Genomic DNA, 19,090 nt, shown 5'->3' on the forward strand with positions numbered 1-19,090 from the left:
AGGCTAAAACCCCTTTCTGCAGCTGGTGGACTCCAGTGAACCCCCGGGAGAGCCTTTCTTCAAAAACAGCAAAAACACGGAACTGTGGCGAACCTTCTTAGGAGTTGCTGGCCCACCAAAATGACCCCAAGAGTGCAACTATCCAGAGATCACCAAAGACCCCAGAACTGCAATTAGGGTCAGCGGTCAAGGTGCCACCATCAGAAACAGACTGAAAGCCAAATGTCTTTGGAAGCGAAGCAGAGATAAAACCAGAGTGAACATTGGCATGTTCTTACAGTAGTTTGAGGAAGCTGAAGGAGGCTACAAAATCACAGACTGATGGTGACCTGTCTTTGTTGCTACTGGACTTGTAAGAAATAAATAATACCTTTTGTCCAACAGTGTGGATGTTACTACTTTATGGTTTAATTAGTTCCTTGTTAGCACAAGTTACAGCAGGGTTGTTCCAGAACTGCGCTGCTCTGGGTGGCTGCATGTTGGAGTAGCTCTGTTGACTATATGTAAGTTTAGCCTTTTTTTGGACATTTTTTCTTGCAGTTTCTCAAGAAAAACTGTGTTTTTTTGGACATTTAATTTTTCTGTTTCTGGTGCTGTGAAGCTTAGAGGATTTTTAGTGCTATTTTTTCACTTTGTGAGCATTTGTTATGATGCGTAACCATGGCAACAAGCTGGTTTACAATCTGGAGCGGCTGATTAACATTGGAAAGGCTGAAATAATACTTCAACTGAAGCCACAAATCCCAAATGAGCTAAAACGCAACCCTACTAAAGCCGGGCATACACTGTGCGACTTTTTCACTTTTTTGAGCCGATTTTCCACTCGTGCGAGAATCCACAAGATCGGGGCAAGTTTTGCACTGAGCGTCGTGTAATATACAGGGGGTTACGCGAGGCGATTAACACCACGTGACCAGCTACCGATCAGCAATCGTGAGCTCGCACGGACTTCTGGAGTGTTTATTTTGCTCGTTCCTCGTGAGGATTGAAGCGGCGCTGCGAGTGGCTGCAACCCAAAAAGTACCAGAACCACTCACGGCGCATGCGCAATCATGCATCAACACTGCTCACCAGCTACTTCCCCAATAACACACGTTGTTCGTTTTTATTTGTAAGCGGGTTTTTTTACACACAGTGACAAGGATTGTCAAGAAAGCGTGTTTGTCGTGTTCATGTCAAATTAAACTGATCACAAAACTCAGATTTACTTTCTTTATTTCGTTTTCCTCATCCAACCCCCATAAATCCCTGTGTGTCCTCCTGCAGCACTCCTGAAGGACAACAGGCAAAACAAGACAAAAAAGTGACGTGTTGTGTAAAAACTGCTATTTTTAGCATATATTTAGGTCCGACGTGTTGCTACCAGAGTCAGACGTTCAGTGTGAGCAGTCAGGTCGCATCCGAGAACTGGGTCGTACAGTTTGAGCACATGACTCGTGAGATCTGCCCTGCGAGGAAGTCGTACAGTTTGAGCTGAAGCTGAGTGCTACGAGTGAAAAAGTCGCACAGTGTCCGTCCAGCTTTATATAGTTCATCAGCAAAAAAAAAGGTTGATTTGGGGGTGAGTTGCTCTTTAACCTAGATCATTAACAATGATCTCAGAGATTGTTGGGTTAGAAAGTCGACAAGTTTTATATTTGACATCATTCTGCACTCTGCAGACCAAGCATCACACTTGACAGTTTTGTGAAGCAGGTAGGTGGCTTATAGAGGGAGCTCTTTACCTGCATTATTATTGTTAGCTGTAATGCTAGCGATTAGCATTTTCAGTTTGCATATCATCAATAAAAAGCACAAGAAGAAGAAAAAGACGAAGTTTGCATTTTCTGTTTGCACCGTAGCAGAGCCCGGAAATAAAAGTAAGAGAGTAATGTCTTTGGAAGCGAAGCAGAGATAAAACCAGAGTGAACATTGGCATGTTCTTACAGTGGTTTGAGGAAGCTGAAGGCTACAAAATCACAGACTGATGGTGACCTGTCTTTGTTGCTACTGGACTTGTAAGAAATAATACCTTTTGTCCAACAGTGTGGATGTTACTACTTTATGGTTTAATTAGCTCGTTGTTAGCACGAGTTACAGCAGGGTTGTTCCAGACCTGCGCTGCTCTGGGTGGCTGCATGTTGGAGTAGCTCTGTTTACTATATGTAAGTTTAGCCTTTTTTTGGACATTTTTTCTTGTAGTTTCTCAAGAAAAACTATGTTTTCTTGGACATTTTACTTTTCTGTTTCTGGTGCTGTGAAGCTTAGGGGATTTTTAGTGCTATTTTTTCACTTTTTGAGCATTTGTTATGATGCGTAACCATGGCAACAAGCTGGTTTACAATTTGGAGCGGCTGATTAACATTGGAAAGGCTGAAATAATACCTCAACTGAAGCCACAAGTCCCAAATGAGCTAAAATGCAACGCTACTAAAGCCGGGCGTACACTGTGCGACTTTTTCACTTTTTTGAGCCGATTTTCCACTCGTGCGAGAATCCACAAGATGGGTGCGAGTTTTGCGCTGAGCGTCGTGTAATATACAGGGGGTTACGAGAGGCGATTATCACCACGTGACCAGCTACTGATCAGCAATCGTGAGCTCGCACGGACTTCTGGAGTGTTTGCTATTTTGCTCGTTCCTCGTGAGGGTTGAAGCGGCGCTGCGAGCGGCTGCAACCCAAAAAGTACCAGAACCGCTCACGGCGCATGCGCAATCATGCATCAACACCGCTCAGCCATTTCCCCAATAACACGCGTTGTTCGTTTTTATTTCTAAACATTTTTTTACACACAGTAATAAGGATTGTCAAGAAAGCGTGTTTATCGTGTTCATGTCAAATTAAACTGATCACAAAAGTCAAATTAAACTGATCACAAAACACAGATTTACTTTCTTTATTTCGTTTTCCTCATCCAACCCCCATAAATCCCTGTGTGTCCTCCTGCAGCACTCCTGAAGGACAACAGGCAAAACAACACAAAAAAGTCTGACGTGTTGTGTAAAAACTGCTATTTTTAGCATATATTTAGGTCCGACGTGTTGCTACCAGAGTCAGACGTTCAGTGTGAGCAGTCAGGTCGCATCCGAGAACTGGGTCGTACAGTGTGTGCGCATGACTCGTGAGATCTGCCCTGCGAGGAAGTCACAGTTTGAGCTGAAGCTGAGTGCTACGAGTGAAAAAGTCGCAGAGTGTCCGCCCAGCTTTATATAGTTCATCAGCAAAAAAAAAAAGGTTGATTTGGGGGTGAGTTGCTCTTTAACCTAGATCATTAACAATGATCTCAGAGATTGTTGGGTTAGAAAGTCGACAAGTTTTATATTTGACATCATTCTGCACTCTGCAGACCAAGCATCACACTTGACAGTTTTGTGAAGCAGGTAGGTGGCTTATAGAGGGAGCTCTTTACCTGCATTATTATTGTTAGCTGTAATGCTAGCGATTAGCATTTTCAGTTTGCATATCATCAATAAAAAGCACAAGAAGAAGAAAAAGACGAAGTTTGCATTTTCTGTTTGCACCGTAGCAGAGCCCGGAAATAAAAGTAAGAGAGTAATGTCTTTGGAAGCGAAGCAGAGATAAAACCAGAGTGAACATTGGCATGTTCTTACAGTGGTTTGAGGAAGCTGAAGGCTACAAAATCACAGACTGATGGTGACCTGTCTTTGTTGCTACTGGACTTGTAAGAAATAATACCTTTTGTCCAACAGTGTGGATGTTACTACTTTATGGTTTAATTAGCTTGTTGTTAGCACAAGTTACAGCAGGGTTGTTCCAGACCTGCGCTGCTCTGGGTGGCTGCATGTTGGAGTAGCTCTGTTTACTATATGTAAGTTTAGCCTTTTTTTGGACATTTTTTCTTGTAGTTTCTCAAGAAAAACTATGTTTTCTTGGACATTTTACTTTTCTGTTTCTGGTGCTGTGAAGCTTAGGGGATTTTTAGTGCTATTTTTTCACTTTTTGAGCATTTGTTATGATGCGTAACCATGGCAACAAGCTGGTTTACAATCTGGAGCGGCTGATTAACATTGGAAAGGCTGAAATAATACCTCAACTGAAGCCACAAGTCCCAAATGAGCTAAAATGCAACGCTACTAAAGCCGGGCGTACACTGTGCGACTTTTTCACTTTTTTGAGCCGATTTTCCACTCGTGCGAGAATCCACAAGATGGGTGCGAGTTTTGCGCTGAGCGTCGTGTAATATACAGGGGGTTACGAGAGGCGATTATCACCACGTGACCAGCTACTGATCAGCAATCGTGAGCTCGCACGGACTTCTGGAGTGTTTGCTATTTTGCTCGTTCCTCGTGAGGGTTGAAGCGGCCCTGCGAGCGGCTGCAACCCAAAAAGTACCAGAACCGCTCACGGCGCATGCGCAATCATGCATCAACACTGCTCAGCCGCTATTTCCCTAATAACACGCGTTGTTCGTTTTTATTTCTAAACTGTTTTTTTACACACAGTAATAAGGATTGTCAAGAAAGCGTGTTTATCGTGTTCATGTCAAATTAAACTGATCACAAAAGTCAAATTAAACTGATCACAAAACACAGATTTACTTTTTTTATTTCGTTTTCCTCATCCAGCCCCCATAAATCCCTGTGTGTCCTCCTGCAGCACTCCTGAAGGACAACAGGCAAAACAACACAAAAAAGTCTGACGTGTTGTGTAAAAACTGCTATTTTTAGCATATATTTAGGTCCGACGTGTTGCTACCAGAGTCAGACGTTCAGTGTGAGCAGTCAGGTCGCATCCGAGAACTGGGTCGTACAGTGTGTGCGCATGACTCGTGAGATCTGCCCTGCGAGGAAGTCGTACAGTTTGAGCTGAAGCTGAGTGCTACGAGTGAAAAAGTCGCACAGTGTCCGCCCAGCTTTATATAGTTCATCAGCAAAAAAAAAAAGGTTGATTTGGGGGTGAGTTGCTCTTTAACCTAGATCATTAACAATGATCTCAGAGATTGTTGGGTTAGAAAGTCGACAAGTTTTATATTTGACATCATTCTGCACTCTGCAGACCAAGCATCACACTTGACAGTTTTGTGAAGCAGGTAGGTGGCTTATAGAGGGAGCTCTTTACCTGCATTATTATTGTTAGCTGTAATGCTAGCGATTAGCATTTTCAGTTTGCATATCATCAATAAAAAGCACAAGAAGAAGAAAAAGACGAAGTTTGCATTTTCTGTTTGCACCGTAGCAGAGCCCGGAAATAAAAGTAAGAGAGTAATGTCTTTGGAAGCGAAGCAGAGATAAAACCAGAGTGAACATTGGCATGTTCTTACAGTGGTTTGAGGAAGCTGAAGGCTACAAAATCACAGACTGATGGTGACCTGTCTTTGTTGCTACTGGACTTGTAAGAAATAATACCTTTTGTCCAACAGTGTGGATGTTACTACTTTATGGTTTAATTAGCTCGTTGTTAGCACGAGTTACAGCAGGGTTGTTCCAGAACTGCGCTGCTGGCTGCATGTTGGAGTAGCTCTGTTGACTATATGTAAGTTTTGCCTTTTTTTGGACTTTTTTCTTGTAGTTTCGCAAGAAAAACTGTGTTTTTTTGACATTTAACTTTTCTGTTTCTGGTGCTGTGAAGCTTAGAGGATTTTTAGTGCTATTTTTTCACTTTTTGAGCATTTGTTATGATGCGTAACCATGGCAACAAGCTGATTTACAATCGGGAGCAGCTGATTAACATTGGAAAGGCTGAAATAATACCTCAACTGAAGCCACAAATCCCAAATGAGCTAAAACGCAACGGGTTAGGGTTAAGTACGCAGCAGGAACACAAAGACTTGTGTTTGCTGAAAACATCTAGATGATCTCCAAAACTGTACCTGAACTTTCTGGAAGGTGTGAACTCAGGTGTAAAAGTAGGAAGAGAAATCCTCACAAGCAGTAAAACAGTAGCGGTAGTGTGATGGTCTGGGTATCTTCTGTTGGGTCCAGGAGCGTATTGGGATGAAAATTCAGCCCTGAAACATCTCCATCTGTCCGTCAGAGCCAGGGGGAGGAGCTTAGTGCAGACGCCAGCCTGAAGCACACCCATCGGCCATGGGATTCTCCAGGACTCAGATTGCCAGTCCACTTCTGTTTGGGTTCAGACCTGTACACTTGAGTTCTTCAGCAGAAGGACATTACTAACCCTCACCGGACCAGGTAGGTTCATCTCTGAATGAAGACTATTCCTAACCTAGGTGGTCCAGGCAGGAAGCCCTCCAGTCAGACTGAATTAGAACAATTCTATTAAGATGCAGGAGATAAGATTAACCAATAGCAGAATAAGACTTATAACCAGTAGTTTCTGCTGCTGGTAACCCTAACCTACTAGTTACTGTGGTTAGGAGGTGATGATGACTCCAGGTATAACCTGTGGGTTCAGGTTTATTTCCTCCATAACAAACACCTTTTTTGGTTGGTTTATCTCTGTATGAGTTATGTTAATGGGACAAACTGATGAGTAGTTGTTGATAACTGATTATTAGTTACTGATAACTCATTAGTAGTAGAGGTGGGAAAAATGATCGATTCTAAGATGCATCGCGATTCAGCCGTGCATGATTCCGCATCGATGCAGCAACGTGACATAATGAGATGGACAATAAAGTTTTGAGGGTTTTACAATTACTTCTGGGGGCAGAGTTGCAATGTCATGCGCACTGCGTTGCCCTAGCGCCAATTTAAAACAGAAAAGGTGGACAGGGATACAGGGCCAACATTACCAGTAATCAAAGATGTACCCGTTACATTTAAATCGGATGTTTGGGCTACATTCGGTTTTGGGATCCTGGATGTGAAAGAATCACTTAACACAGTATTTGTTTACTATTTTTAAGTTCAGTAATATTCTATCTTAAAGCTGCTCTACCGAAAACATTATTTCTTAAATTATTTAAGTAATTATAGGCAGCACACTTTAAAAATTATTGCTCACTATAGTGAACAGATGAATGTTCTGTTTTTCAGGGATTTCGAAATCAGAAAGAAATTGAAAACTATTCTAATGCTTTTATTAAGTAATGAAAATTTTTGTGTGAAGAATCGAGATGCATTTCAGACTCAAATCGAATCGTTAGGCAGATAATCGGATCGAATCGTGAGGCAGGTAGAGATGCACACCACTAATTAGTAGTTTATTAAGGATTAGCAGGTACTGTGGAAATCAATCCCATGGCTTCCTGAACAACAGCTTAATGATGTATTACTAATATTAAAGTAGGAATACTACCATCACCCTGTTTGTGAGTGACAGGGACGGCGCCAACATTCTAGCCACGCCCCTTTGTTTATGAAAAAAAAAAGTTATCAAAGTCGCTACCTGGAGGCACACCTGTGTGATGACTGTTAACTTTATCCTCTCTGACTGGCCACCACAGAAGAAGAAAAGGTAAAACCAAAACGTATTCTGGTCTGGACTGAGCCTCTCCACCTGTCCAGGTGGGTTCACACTTGAGAACAGACACACCTGTTCTGAACATTGATCAGCAGGTGTCTCAGCCCATCACAAAGGGAGAGGTACCCCTCTGAATCTAACAAACTCTAACCCCACAGGTGGTGTTACAGGTGAGTTTACCTGTGTGACACTCGGACGTGTGGATGGCACACGGGTCAAAAGGCTTCATCGGACACACCGGTGTTCTGGACAAGAAGAGCAGGTTCACCGCGCAGGATGGAGCTCGGACTGAGCTGTGCAAATGGACAGAAGTCTCCGCATGGAGGTCTACCAGGAAAACACCCAGATGGAGGTAACGGTTCTAATGATGGTGACTTGATGTTCGCGGGTCTAGTTTGTCTATTATGGGATGGTTTTAGATGGGGATGGGTTTTTTTCTGTTTGGAGACTTGGGATGTTGGTGTACACTTCCTCAGGACTGATCTATTTGTTTTGGAGATGACTTCCTTAGAGTTCATTTATTTTGGTTTCTGCTATAATGTAACTGTTGTCTTAATAAAAGCCATTTTAAAGGTCAAAGGTCTCTCTCTCTCTCTCCCTGTAGCCTCGTGCGTTGTATAACAGCATCATGTCATGTGATCAGCTGATGTCCTCTGGTCTTGTGTCTGCTCTCTTCAGTCAGCAGCAACAGCAGCAACCCAGAGAAACTCGGTGAGTTGGTTTAACTTCAATAATCAACCTAGTTTGTTAGACAAGACTAGATTTAACTAGACTCCGCTTGTCTCTAATGTCTGACATCAGAAATCTGTCCAAAAATACTTTCTGTCTCAAGTTTCTCATTGAAATGCCTTGGGCTTTTATTTTGAAGGTTCATTGAAATTAGAGTTAAGTTTTTGTTGTTAAAACATTTGTGAAACAATGAGATCAGCTTTAGTTTTAATCTGAGGGCTAGGATTAGTCTGCTGGGTGTGGTGGCTGTGTCATGAACCGGGCCAGCGCTGGTCCTGAGCTTCATGCTACATATTTATAACAACAATAAATATTATTAATATTACAATAATACAAATTATAATAATGACAACAATAATTATTGCAATAATGAAAACATTGATTGTTTAAATGATAATAATAATGACATTATGCACAATAATTATATTAATACTGTAAAAAGATCTAATCTCTGGGTGATTCAGTGACAAAGGAAAATTGTCTTTTTTATCTTTTAATATTAATAATAATAATAATAATTACTATAATGTATTTGTTTTTATAACAATAGGAATTTTTTAATGTGAATTAGTAGTTTTCTTTTTTTTTCTTGTAAAGTTTTTATTGATCCTCCTAAAATATTTAGGATAATTTCTTCTCACAGTAATATTTATTTTTGTTAGTTCCTAAAATTGTTTTTACAAAAATGTTTTGAAATAAATATAATTTAAGAAAACTGAATATTAATTCATAAATTGTCTCTCTGATTAAATATTTTCCTCCTATAAATACTTTCAGCTATGTTTTTCAAATCCTAGTGACAGTTTTACATCTACTGAAAAATGTTTGTATTTTTACTTAAAAACATGTTATTGATACATACGTGTGTGTGTGTGTGTGTGTGTGTGTGTGTGTGTGTGTGTGTGTGTGTGTGTGTGTGTGTGTTAACATTAACATACATTTGTATTGGTATTGTTTCTTTTTTGAAGTTCCAGTTTTAATCTTAATATTATTTTGTTTTAATAATAATTGTTTTAGATCAAATGCTTTATTATGTTCATTTTGATATTTCATTAATGTAAACTTTCATAGAATTTTCCCTAAATTGATTTTAGAGAAACGGCGAGTCATTTCGCTGGTAAAGCGATGATGTCATGAGTCAGCTGATCAGCCAGCTGATTTACAGATTATTGGTGGTTCCTGTTTCAGCAGCATGGAGAGAAAACTGGATCTATCCCGTCTGACGGACGAGGAGGCCAAACACGTGTGGGAGGTGATCCAACGGGACTTTAACCTCCGCAAGAAGGAGGAGGAACGGCTCACGTATGTTCATTCATTCGTTAATTAATTAATTCATTCATTCATTAATTCATTCAATCAACTTTTCACTCATTCAGACATTATTTTTTAAACATTTTAATTAATCAATTGGGGCGACGGTGGCACAGGAGTTAAGTGCTCGCCCCGTAATCGGGAGGTTGCAGGTTCGAGCCCCGCTCAGTCTGTCGCTGTCGTTGTGTCCTTGGGCAAGACACTTAACCCACGTTGCCTGCTGGTGGTGGTCGGAGGGATCGGTGGCGCCAGTCCTCGGCAGCCTCGCCTCTGTCAGTGCACCCCAGGGCAGCTGTAGCTACATCATAGCTCATCCCCACCAGTGTGTGAATGTGTGTGTGAATGGGTGAATGACTGATTGTGTTTTAAAGCGCCTTGGGGGGTTCCAGGACTCTAGAAGGCGCTGTATCAAATACAGACCATTTACCATTCATCAATTTAAATCCAGCTGTAGGATTTTTTCTATTCAATTCAGTTAATTATGCTAACAACATTTTCTTATGTAAGGAAACCCAACAGATTGCGTCGAGTCACTGACCTGTTGGGTCAGAGACTTTAATCCCCATACTAAGCAAGCATGTGGCGACAGTGGAGAGGAAAACAGATTAAACAGATAGATGACAACAGGAGATGATGAGAACGTTTCAGTTGGGTAAAAACACATAAGTGTGTGTGTGTGTGTGTGTGTGTGTGTGTGTGGGTGGGTGTGTGTGTGCGGGCGAGTGAATCGAGGAGTTCTTGGGATTCTGGCCGGAATGTGAGCGTGAAAGCAGCTGTTTTTAATGCAGTCGATCACGCCACCATCACATGCTCTGACATCATAAAGAAGCTCTGTGTCCCTGATGAGGACTCCAGCTCCCATCAACCCTCGGGGCAGACAGGAAGACCGCTAGACAGAACTGGACCCATGAGGGATGAATGTCTCCTCTGTGGTCATAATCACATTTTCTGTGTGAAAATCTAATTTTATTTCTGCATAAACAACAAATCTGTTTTTGTCATCTGAGTGGCGATGCCAGGAGTTTAACAGCTGATAAACATCAACGCCAATCATTTCTTTTAAACAATCAAAACCAAATGGTTCACAACCATCCAGACGTTCAGGACGGATCTAGGCTGCAAAGACACCTGATCAAACCTTACCCATGCTTCCAGAGTTCCCGAGCCTGACGCTTCATCTGGTGTCTTGGAAAGCCAACTGACTCTGTTTCTGTTGCAGAGAGCTGAAGAATCAGATAGAGAAGGAGGACACGAAGCGAGAGCTTCTAGGCTCTCAGAGCCATGTGGCAGACTCCCTGTGCATCCGCTGCCTGCAGCCCTTCAAGTTCCTGGTCAACAGCAAGCGCCAGTGTCTAGACTGTCACATGTACACCTGCAAGTCCTGCAGCCGCTACAACAAGAAGGAGCACGGCTGGGTCTGCGACAACTGTCGCATGAACAGGTGAGGCCTCAGGCAATCAGGTGGGACTCGGCTTAGATCTCAGTCATGACCATTCTGAACACGGAAAGGCCATCGTCCGAGACTTAGATAAGTATTTACAGTGCATCGCTTTTTGGTTATGTTACAACTTTATTCCAAAACAGATTAAATGCATTCTTTTCCTCAACACACAACACTCCATAACGACAACGTGAAAAAATGTTTTTGGGAGAATTTTGCACATTTTTAAAATATGAAAACCTGAGACCACATGTACATCAGTGTTGTCAGCCTTTGAGCAATAATTTGTTAATGCACCTTTGGTCTTTTTGAATATGTCAAACGAGTAGCACCCCCGTTTTTGGGCAGTGTGGCTCGTTCCTCTCTACAGCTTCTCTCAAGCTCAGGTTAGATGGGGAATGTTGGTGCAGATGCTTTAAGATCTCGCTAGAGATGTTCAACCAGATTTAGGTCTGGGCTCTGGCTGGCAATGGCGCCCCCAAGGGGTGGCCATGGCTGCCCCCCCCCCCCGCAGGAAAACCCAATGTAAATAAATCATATTAACTTTCACTCAAACCATAAATTCATCTTATTCATTTAAGACATAAATGTAAAACACAATAAAAAAAATTTAAAATGATGAGTAAAGAAATATAGCCTGGCCTGCCAGACTCCTCCTCTGCACAGAGAAAGGGTCTGGCAACGCTCCTATTTAAATAGCCCCACCCCCTGAGAATTCTAACCAAGCCAATCAGCACCATGGACGTAATTTTTTTTTGGGGGGGGGGGACAGGGGGGACATGTCCCCCTCACTTTTTCCAAAGTCAAGTTTTGACCCCTGCACTTTTTACCATCCAAAAACAATATTACGCTATATTGAATTGACACTGGTTGAGCTCTAGGACCAAGCAGAAAACAACCATTTGTGTTGAAGCCTGTTTCCCATTAGAACATACTGTAAAGATACCCGCCCCCATGCCCCCCCACTTCTAAAGTGAAAATTACGTCCATGATCAGCGCTGAGTAGTGTACGTCGCACACCACAACGCCGAGTTTGTCATAAACATGGCGACTGAAATGGAGTTTGCTGCGGCTCTGTCCTCTGTTCTAAATGACTGGAATGTCTTTAAAACCACAACAAGTAGAAGCGCTAAAAGCATTTCTGCAAAAATTAAAGATGTTTGCGCCGTCACCAGACGCCTTTTTTTACTACAGCTAAAAAACTACAGCGCCACGCGGTACAGTCGTCATTTCCGTCTTTTTTGTGATTGGTTATTTTTGAGCTGCCTAGTCCCGCCCCTCATGTGCCTCCCTGCCTGTGAGTAACCAGACTCTCTCTCTGTGCAGAATTAAACCGGACGAGTCTGGCAGGCCAGGCTAAAAGAAATAACCAGAATAAAACAAAAACACACGTTTGTGCTGTTCGCCATTTCAAAAAGGGTTTATCTCCATAGTCTTTTTGTGAACACAGCAACAGGTGAATTAAACAAACAAACAAAAAACTACATTTTGAAATAACATTTTAAATAACAAACTAAATTTACACTGGAGCTCTGACAGAGTGACCGTTGGGTTCTTGGTCACCTCCTTGACTAAGGCCCTTCTTCTCAAATAGCTCAGATTTTATGGCCAGCCAGCACTAGGAAGAGTCCTGGTTTGGAACTTCTTCTCACAGATGATGAAGACTATTGTGCTCATTGGAAACTTAAAAGCAGCAGAAACATTTCTGAAATCCCAGGTCTCCGATGACTGTGCACAATTCCTTTGACTTCATGGGTTTGTGCTCTGACATGCACAGTCTTAGACAGGCGTGTGCCTTTCCAAATCTTTGACCAAACTTACCACATGTGGACTCCGGTTAAGCTGCAGAAACATCTCAAGGATGATCAGTGGAACCAGGAAGCACCTGAGTTCTGTTTTGAGCTCTGAGGATACCTCTGTGTGTTTTCCATCAAGAGCCCAGCTTGGGAGTCATTTATGTTCGGTGTGGAGTTTGTGTATTAGTACGTTCTGGTTTTTTTATTTTTTATCCTCAGAGTCCTGAAGGTCGGGACCGTCGGCTGGTACCATGACAACGTGAGGAACCGTTTTAAGCGTTTCGGCAGTGCCAAGGTGATGAGGTCACTGTACAAGCGTCTAAACGGCGATGGTGAATCATAACACTCGTTGTTAAACTGTAATTCCTATTGTGGCTCCACAATAAGCCTGTTCCTCTAACGGTGTTTGTTCATCAGGCGGTCGTGATGACGACACTCAGAGCATGCCAGACGTCCGCAGCCGTGAGTCGCACAACAAACACTCCGATCATTATGAAGTTAATCTGGTCGATGAAAGAATCGCAATCTTTTAAAGCTCCAGCTTGTTGCTCATTAATTAGCATAAAGCACTCTAAAGCATTAGCATGGCTGACCAGGCAGCTGATGTCCTTGGTTTACACAGGATGAACCATAACCCAGTCCTGCTGAACACTGATTTGTTTCAGACATGTACAACGGTAACGAGGACGATCCTGCAGAAACCGAGGCTCAGCGCTACAAGATGGTAGCTGAGAACACAAAGATGACAATGTTGAGAATGAACACATGAATAAATTAGAGTTTCACACTCAGATGAGGAAGAACAAGCGGCTGCTGTCAGTTCATCCCATGGACTTCGATTCAGAGGATTATCTTCCTCACTCCCGCCGCCCGTCTGTGCAGGTCAATCCCACGCTGGCAACACAAACCAGTGCTAACATTTCCACTGTGGCATGTCCCCACAGTTGTTACATCTAAAGCTAAAAACGCTCAGTTCAGCATTGTTTTAATCGATGTTTTCTGTGACGTCTTTGATGACGGCGTTGAACAGCAGATGCAGATGCAGGAGGAGCGCGGCTACAGGAACGATGCGGATTACGACCTCCACAACCACCGAGCTAACCGCAGGAAGAGTCTGGACCGTTATGCCATGAGGCCAGGTCACACACACACACACGCATGCACGCACACACACATGCATGCACACACACAATGATTATAAGTCTGGAAATTTTTCAATCATATAAAGCCTGGAGCCAATAAGGAACATTGTGAGTCTGGATGTTTTACCTGGGAGGAGTTTGTAACCGCTCACACAGAGTCTCTGATCCCTGACCTCGTCTTCTCAGTTTCAGAATCATCGTTACCTCTCAGCTCTTATGTTTGTGTACACAGACCGTCTGACTCAACCTGTTTTCTGTCATCAGATGACTATGCAGAGAATCGGATGGTCCGGACACGCTCTTTGTCTAAGATCAGCTCTTCTGTGGCTCGGCAGCAGTATGTTGACACGTCTGATGAGGAGGAGTACTGTAGATACCCTCCCATGTACCAGCAGCAGCCCCCCCACCGCCGCAGAAACAGTAGAGCCTCTTCTCAGGAGAACCTGGGCCAAGCTCCGCCTGTAAGAGTACAACCAATCAGCGCACTCGCTTCACACACCTGGGGGTTATCCTCACCTGTTTAACCCTTCTGCAGGATTAGGATCAGGGTCAAGCTAAGTCCCCCTGGCTAACTCTGAGTTTGCTCCGCTAGCAGAAGCTAACTGTTAGCGTTAGCAGCTCCTCATGACGGAACGCGCTTCAGCTTGTGATAAAACATCGGTGTTGCATTTACAGAAAACACTAAACTCCACGACACAAATCGGTCCAAACTAGAAACTAATCATTTCCAGACCAGCCACTAACTTTGGTTTTAACTGAAAACCAGTTTCCGAATCAAAAATGGGAAAACATCAGGAACATAAAGTCGTTTTGAGAGTCTGGATGAGCCAGAACTTTCTGTCATAAAAGTGACATGGACTTGTAATCTCAGATAAACGAACTGAACAAACGAATGTCAGCCATCGAGAGTCTGCTGAGCCGTCTGGAGGAGAAGATGTCACCAGCTGATGAGGTGAGACGGTCCACAAACACCAGACCGACATCAGGATCTGAGTCTGATTCCTGAACACTACTCGTTTATGTCCTGTGTCCCTCTGCAGGCTTCAACTCCGTCGGGTCAGAATGAGGAGGAGAAGCTGAGGAGGAAACTAAGTGAGCTGGCAGGGAACCTGAGTGATAAAGGCCTGTCGTCAGATGATGAGGCCACGAAGAAGACCTTCCCTGCTAGTAAAGGACTACCTGGAATCATGAGTGGGCCCGCGGGCCCTCGGGATGCTCTAAAGGACAAAGAGCTGAGCTCGTCCAGTGATGAGATGCCCACAGAGGCTCAGAAGGTAGGATGGCTGCTCAGAGGTGCCAGTTTATATTTCCTGGAGAGACTGACAGCAAACAGGAATCTGAATAATCCACCTCCTTGTCCACTGGTCTGGTGCACGAGCAGAGCCGCAGGTCCTGCATGGAGGAGGAGAACAAGAGAGTTTTAGATAAAAGGCTCGAGAACATCCAGGTTCCTGTTTGTGAAACCTCAGCATGGCTCAGCTTCAACCCCGCTGGGTTTGACAATGACCTCCACCCAGAACCAGACACCTGATCCAAATCTGAACTCAGTTCCTTCAGAGGAAAGATCTCCCTGGGTGTGACAAAAACCAAAGACCTGAGAGGTCCTGAGGTGGACTCAGACAGTCTCCTCACTAATAGACCACCACCTGTCCTAGGGTTAGGGTCCACACCTGTCAGGTTGTCTTAATGTACTGCAGCTGCCTGTCTGGACCACACAGGTCCTTCTGAGACCAGGTGCATCAGGATTCAGGACCTGGTTGGTGTCCAGTCTGGTAGCTGCTGCAGGATGTTGTTTTCCAGCTGCTAACATCTGTCCCTCTACATGGCTTTCAGAGATCCACCGCTGCCGCCCTCTGTGACCTCACCACTGAGGTCCTGAGAACCATTAACGCCACAGAAAGCGCTATGGTCGAGTACGGCCTCTCAGAGCCGACCGACAGCTCCCTCTTAGTCGGTTCTGACGTAAAGCAGGCCGATGATGCTTTCAGGGAACTTGAGGAAAATGTAAGCTTCCAACATGAACTGTGCTCCTTCACCTCCCCCCACCCCAAGCACAGCCGACCCTAGCTCGTCTAAAGCATGACCCGGTGTCTGGACTGGCTTCAACCCTCCTCTGACTGCTGTGTGTCCAGTCTAACCGAGCTGTGGGCTGGGAAACATACCGGGTCCAGTTTGGGTCCAATCACAGACCTCAGAGAGTTTCAGTGTGTGTGTGTGTGTGTGTGAGAGAGAGAGAGAGAGAAAGAGAGAGAACACATGAAGACTCTTAGATGTGGTTCATCCTCTACATCAGGGATTCCCAAAGTGTGGTGCGCGCACCCCCGGGGGTGCGCGAGCTGCCGCTAGGGGGTGCGCGAGGTGAAAAGTGTAATGGCTGCGGAGCTCAGAGAAGTCTGTCATGTGTCACCATTATTATAGAAACTCATTTGTGGGTGGACCAAAGAAAAAGTAAGTGGGCACAATAAATGTAATTGAAAACAAGTATATTTTTGCGCGCGCGCGTGTCCTCCGCATGTGCCCTAGCTTCATAATAACAATGCGTCGAGCTTCAGCACTCTGGCCTGCGCACGCCGATATGTTCCGTATTTGATCATTTTTAACGGTGTTGGAGAAATCTGAAGGTGAGTCATTCTGGCAGATTGTAATCAACACCCTGTCTCATGCAGGTGTTCTGACATTGTAAACCTCACACACAGAACATTGTGGATGTAACTAAATAACAAGAAATGATTCCCATTCAGGCTATTAACAGCGCGCTGAAGATCTGAAGTTCAGAGTGCGTCTGTCAGAGGTCAGACACGTTCCAGCAGAACCACGGCTCACGGGTGCACATGTGAGCACATCTGGGCTGGGCAGAAGTTTAAATAGCGCCAATAACGAGACGCGGTGACTAGAGCGGCTGTGCCGCGCGCGCATGCGCGCGCACACACCCAGATTCAATGAGCGCGCACGCTGCTTTAACTCCGGCGCACCGTCAGACTGAAGGCAGAAATGAACGCTGCCTCCACCGTGATAAAAACTTTTAAGAGGTTATTTTTCATTCAAGGTCAAATTAAGATATTAGCTTCTGGGATGAGTCGGGTCCGCTCCAGCCAGTGACTCCTCATGAACCTGACCACATCTCATGTTACTGCAGCATTTGTTATTCCAGTCTGCGTGGCAGCGGATCGCAGATTCAGCCACACCATAAAACAGCAATAAGTCGGTCTGAGGTAAAAGTGAACATCATGGATATATCTTGTCCCCTATAGACATTTGATTACGCACAAGTAGGTGATCAGTTCAGGTTTACGCAGAGCAGAAGGAAGGAGAGCGCTCTGGCCGCACAGGTTAAACGTTCCTACTTTAAGAAAACCGTTAAATTGCATTATTGATGTGCTACCTGGGCACTCTAAATATTTATTTAATATTAAATCAAAGGAATTTGTAATGGTATCGAATGTTTATTAATTACTACTTAAAAAATGAAAGTGATGGGGAATTTTTTTTAACCCTGTCTGTTTAGCTTGACATCTGATATATATATATATATATATATATATATATATATAGAGAGAGAGAGAGAGAGAGAGAGAGAGAGAGAGAGAGAGAGAGAGAGAGAGAGAGAGAGAGAGAGAGAGAGAGAGAGAGAGAGAGAAAGAGAAAGAGAGATGCCCCGATGTGGGGGCGGGGGGGGGGGGGGGGGGGGGGGGTCGGGACATAGAAAGGGGTGCGCGGCTAAATAAGTTTGGGAGCCACTGCTCTACATCTCTGAGCGACCACCACCTAACTCACGTTTCACCAACAGCAGATCTCACAAACCAGGAGCTCCATCTCATCCTCTCAGGCTCTAGCAGGTCAAAGGTTAAACGTATTGGCTGCTCAGTCTAGGCTGGTGAAGTTTCATCCGAGTTAACCACCACAGATGTTCTGGAGCAAGGCCCCAAAGTGGATATGTTCACCCATAATGCACTGCGGCACAATCAGCACTATGGTGGAGCTCTGAAGGTTTGGGCTCAGATGACTCAGAGTCCACTGGGAACTCTGCTGGATACCAAACGTTTGTAGAGACCAAACTGAGGTTGTCTGTCTGACAATGAGGTAACAATTAGTGGACTGAGATTAGGATTAGAGGTCTAATTTTCTGTAACTGCTGAGATTCTCCTAAACAAAACTAAATTTGAACCCAGACTTGAGACCGGCTGAGGTCCAGAAACCAGCTGAGATCCGGTGTGTTCCCCTGACCTTTAGTCCTGTAAATTTCATCCAATCACCGTCCCCTCAGGTGACCCAGGTGTGTGTGCTGTGTTACCTGTGCAGGTGTACATCACCGCCGGTCAGTCGTACGATCTGGAAAAGAAGCTTCAGCGACTAGAGCACAGCGCCAAGAACCGTTTTGGAGGGACGACGGACTCTGATTTGTCGGAGCTGGAGGATGTGATGGCGCTGACCGCAGCCCGAGTACAGGGTGCTGAGAGCGAGGTGGGCGGGGCCTATTCGGGGACCAACTGAATGTTGACCTCCTTTGATGACTCATCAAGAATTTGTTTCCTCTTCAGGTTTCGGACATCGAGAATAAAATCGCTGCTCTAAGCTCCAAGAAAAAGGTCAGAGTCGAGCTCCAGCAGATCCCTGACCTGAGGGTCAGGGGTCAGCTAAGGTCACATCAAATAGTCCCAGAACTGTTGGGATTAAATGGTTTTGTGAACTTCTGCAGGTTTCTGGATCTCATCAGAAGAAGAAGGCCACTTCAGACTTCTCCAGTAAGAAACACGTTTGGACCTTAAACCAGAACCATGACCTGTGTTAAGCTGTTTAGTTTTTGTTTAAATTAGAATAAAAAAGCTGCGTGAACTTTGACCTTCATTTATACATTTTTTTTGTTTTATTAAGTTTGTTTTCTTCTTGTTGACAGAATCTAATGGAGCTTCATGGAGATCTAACAACATGTTCTGATACAGAACGGGTCCTTCTCTGAGCTCCTCTTCCCCTGCCTCCTGCCCCTCCTCCTCATCACACCACAATCAGGAGAAATGGGAGTAAAATCGTCAAACAAAAATTTTAATAAGGAAAATAAATAAATAAATTGATGTTTTTTTAATGAAAAATAAAAAATAAACATGTTGATTAAACACACATAAAACACAAGTAAGATTAAGTAAACATGTCAAACTAAAACACATTAAAATTACACAAATACCTAATCTAAGCTATTCATTGATGTATAAATCGGATTGTGTTCTTTTCTGATTGTCCTGCTGATTTATTGATTAAACCTCATTGATCCTCTGGAGTATGGTTTATTGATTTCTGATCAACATTGATGA

At 43.8% G+C, this 19,090-nt stretch overlaps 1 protein-coding gene across 4 annotated transcripts; it reads left to right on the plus strand.

The window, feature by feature from the left end:
* The first annotated feature begins 6 nt into the window (after positions 1-6).
* mlpha (melanophilin a) lies at positions 7-19,056 on the plus strand. Of its 4 annotated transcripts, none has more exons than XM_054735425.2 (18): positions 7-6,131; positions 7,349-7,409; positions 7,524-7,717; positions 7,970-8,076; positions 9,283-9,396; positions 10,625-10,846; positions 12,862-12,974; positions 13,060-13,104; positions 13,308-13,366; positions 13,435-13,524; positions 13,673-13,781; positions 14,049-14,245; positions 14,656-14,736; positions 14,825-15,058; positions 18,084-18,245; positions 18,323-18,370; positions 18,481-18,526; positions 18,679-19,056. In XM_054735425.2, exons 3-18 carry the CDS (start codon positions 7,667-7,669, stop codon positions 18,717-18,719), a joined length of 1,719 nt encoding a protein of 572 aa, XP_054591400.2. In that variant the 5' UTR covers positions 7-6,131; positions 7,349-7,409; positions 7,524-7,666; the 3' UTR covers positions 18,720-19,056. The 4 variants fall into 4 exon arrangements, with proteins under 4 accessions (XP_054591400.2, XP_070405697.1, XP_070405696.1 ...); XM_070549596.1 differs by having other exon boundaries at positions 13,676-13,781; XM_070549595.1 differs by having other exon boundaries at positions 9,286-9,396.
* The last annotated feature ends 34 nt before the right edge of the window (positions 19,057-19,090 follow it).

The sequence above is a fragment of the Nothobranchius furzeri genome, chromosome 3 (genome assembly GCF_043380555.1).
Source record: "Nothobranchius furzeri strain GRZ-AD chromosome 3, NfurGRZ-RIMD1, whole genome shotgun sequence".
Lineage (NCBI taxonomy): Eukaryota > Metazoa > Chordata > Actinopteri > Cyprinodontiformes > Nothobranchiidae > Nothobranchius > Nothobranchius furzeri.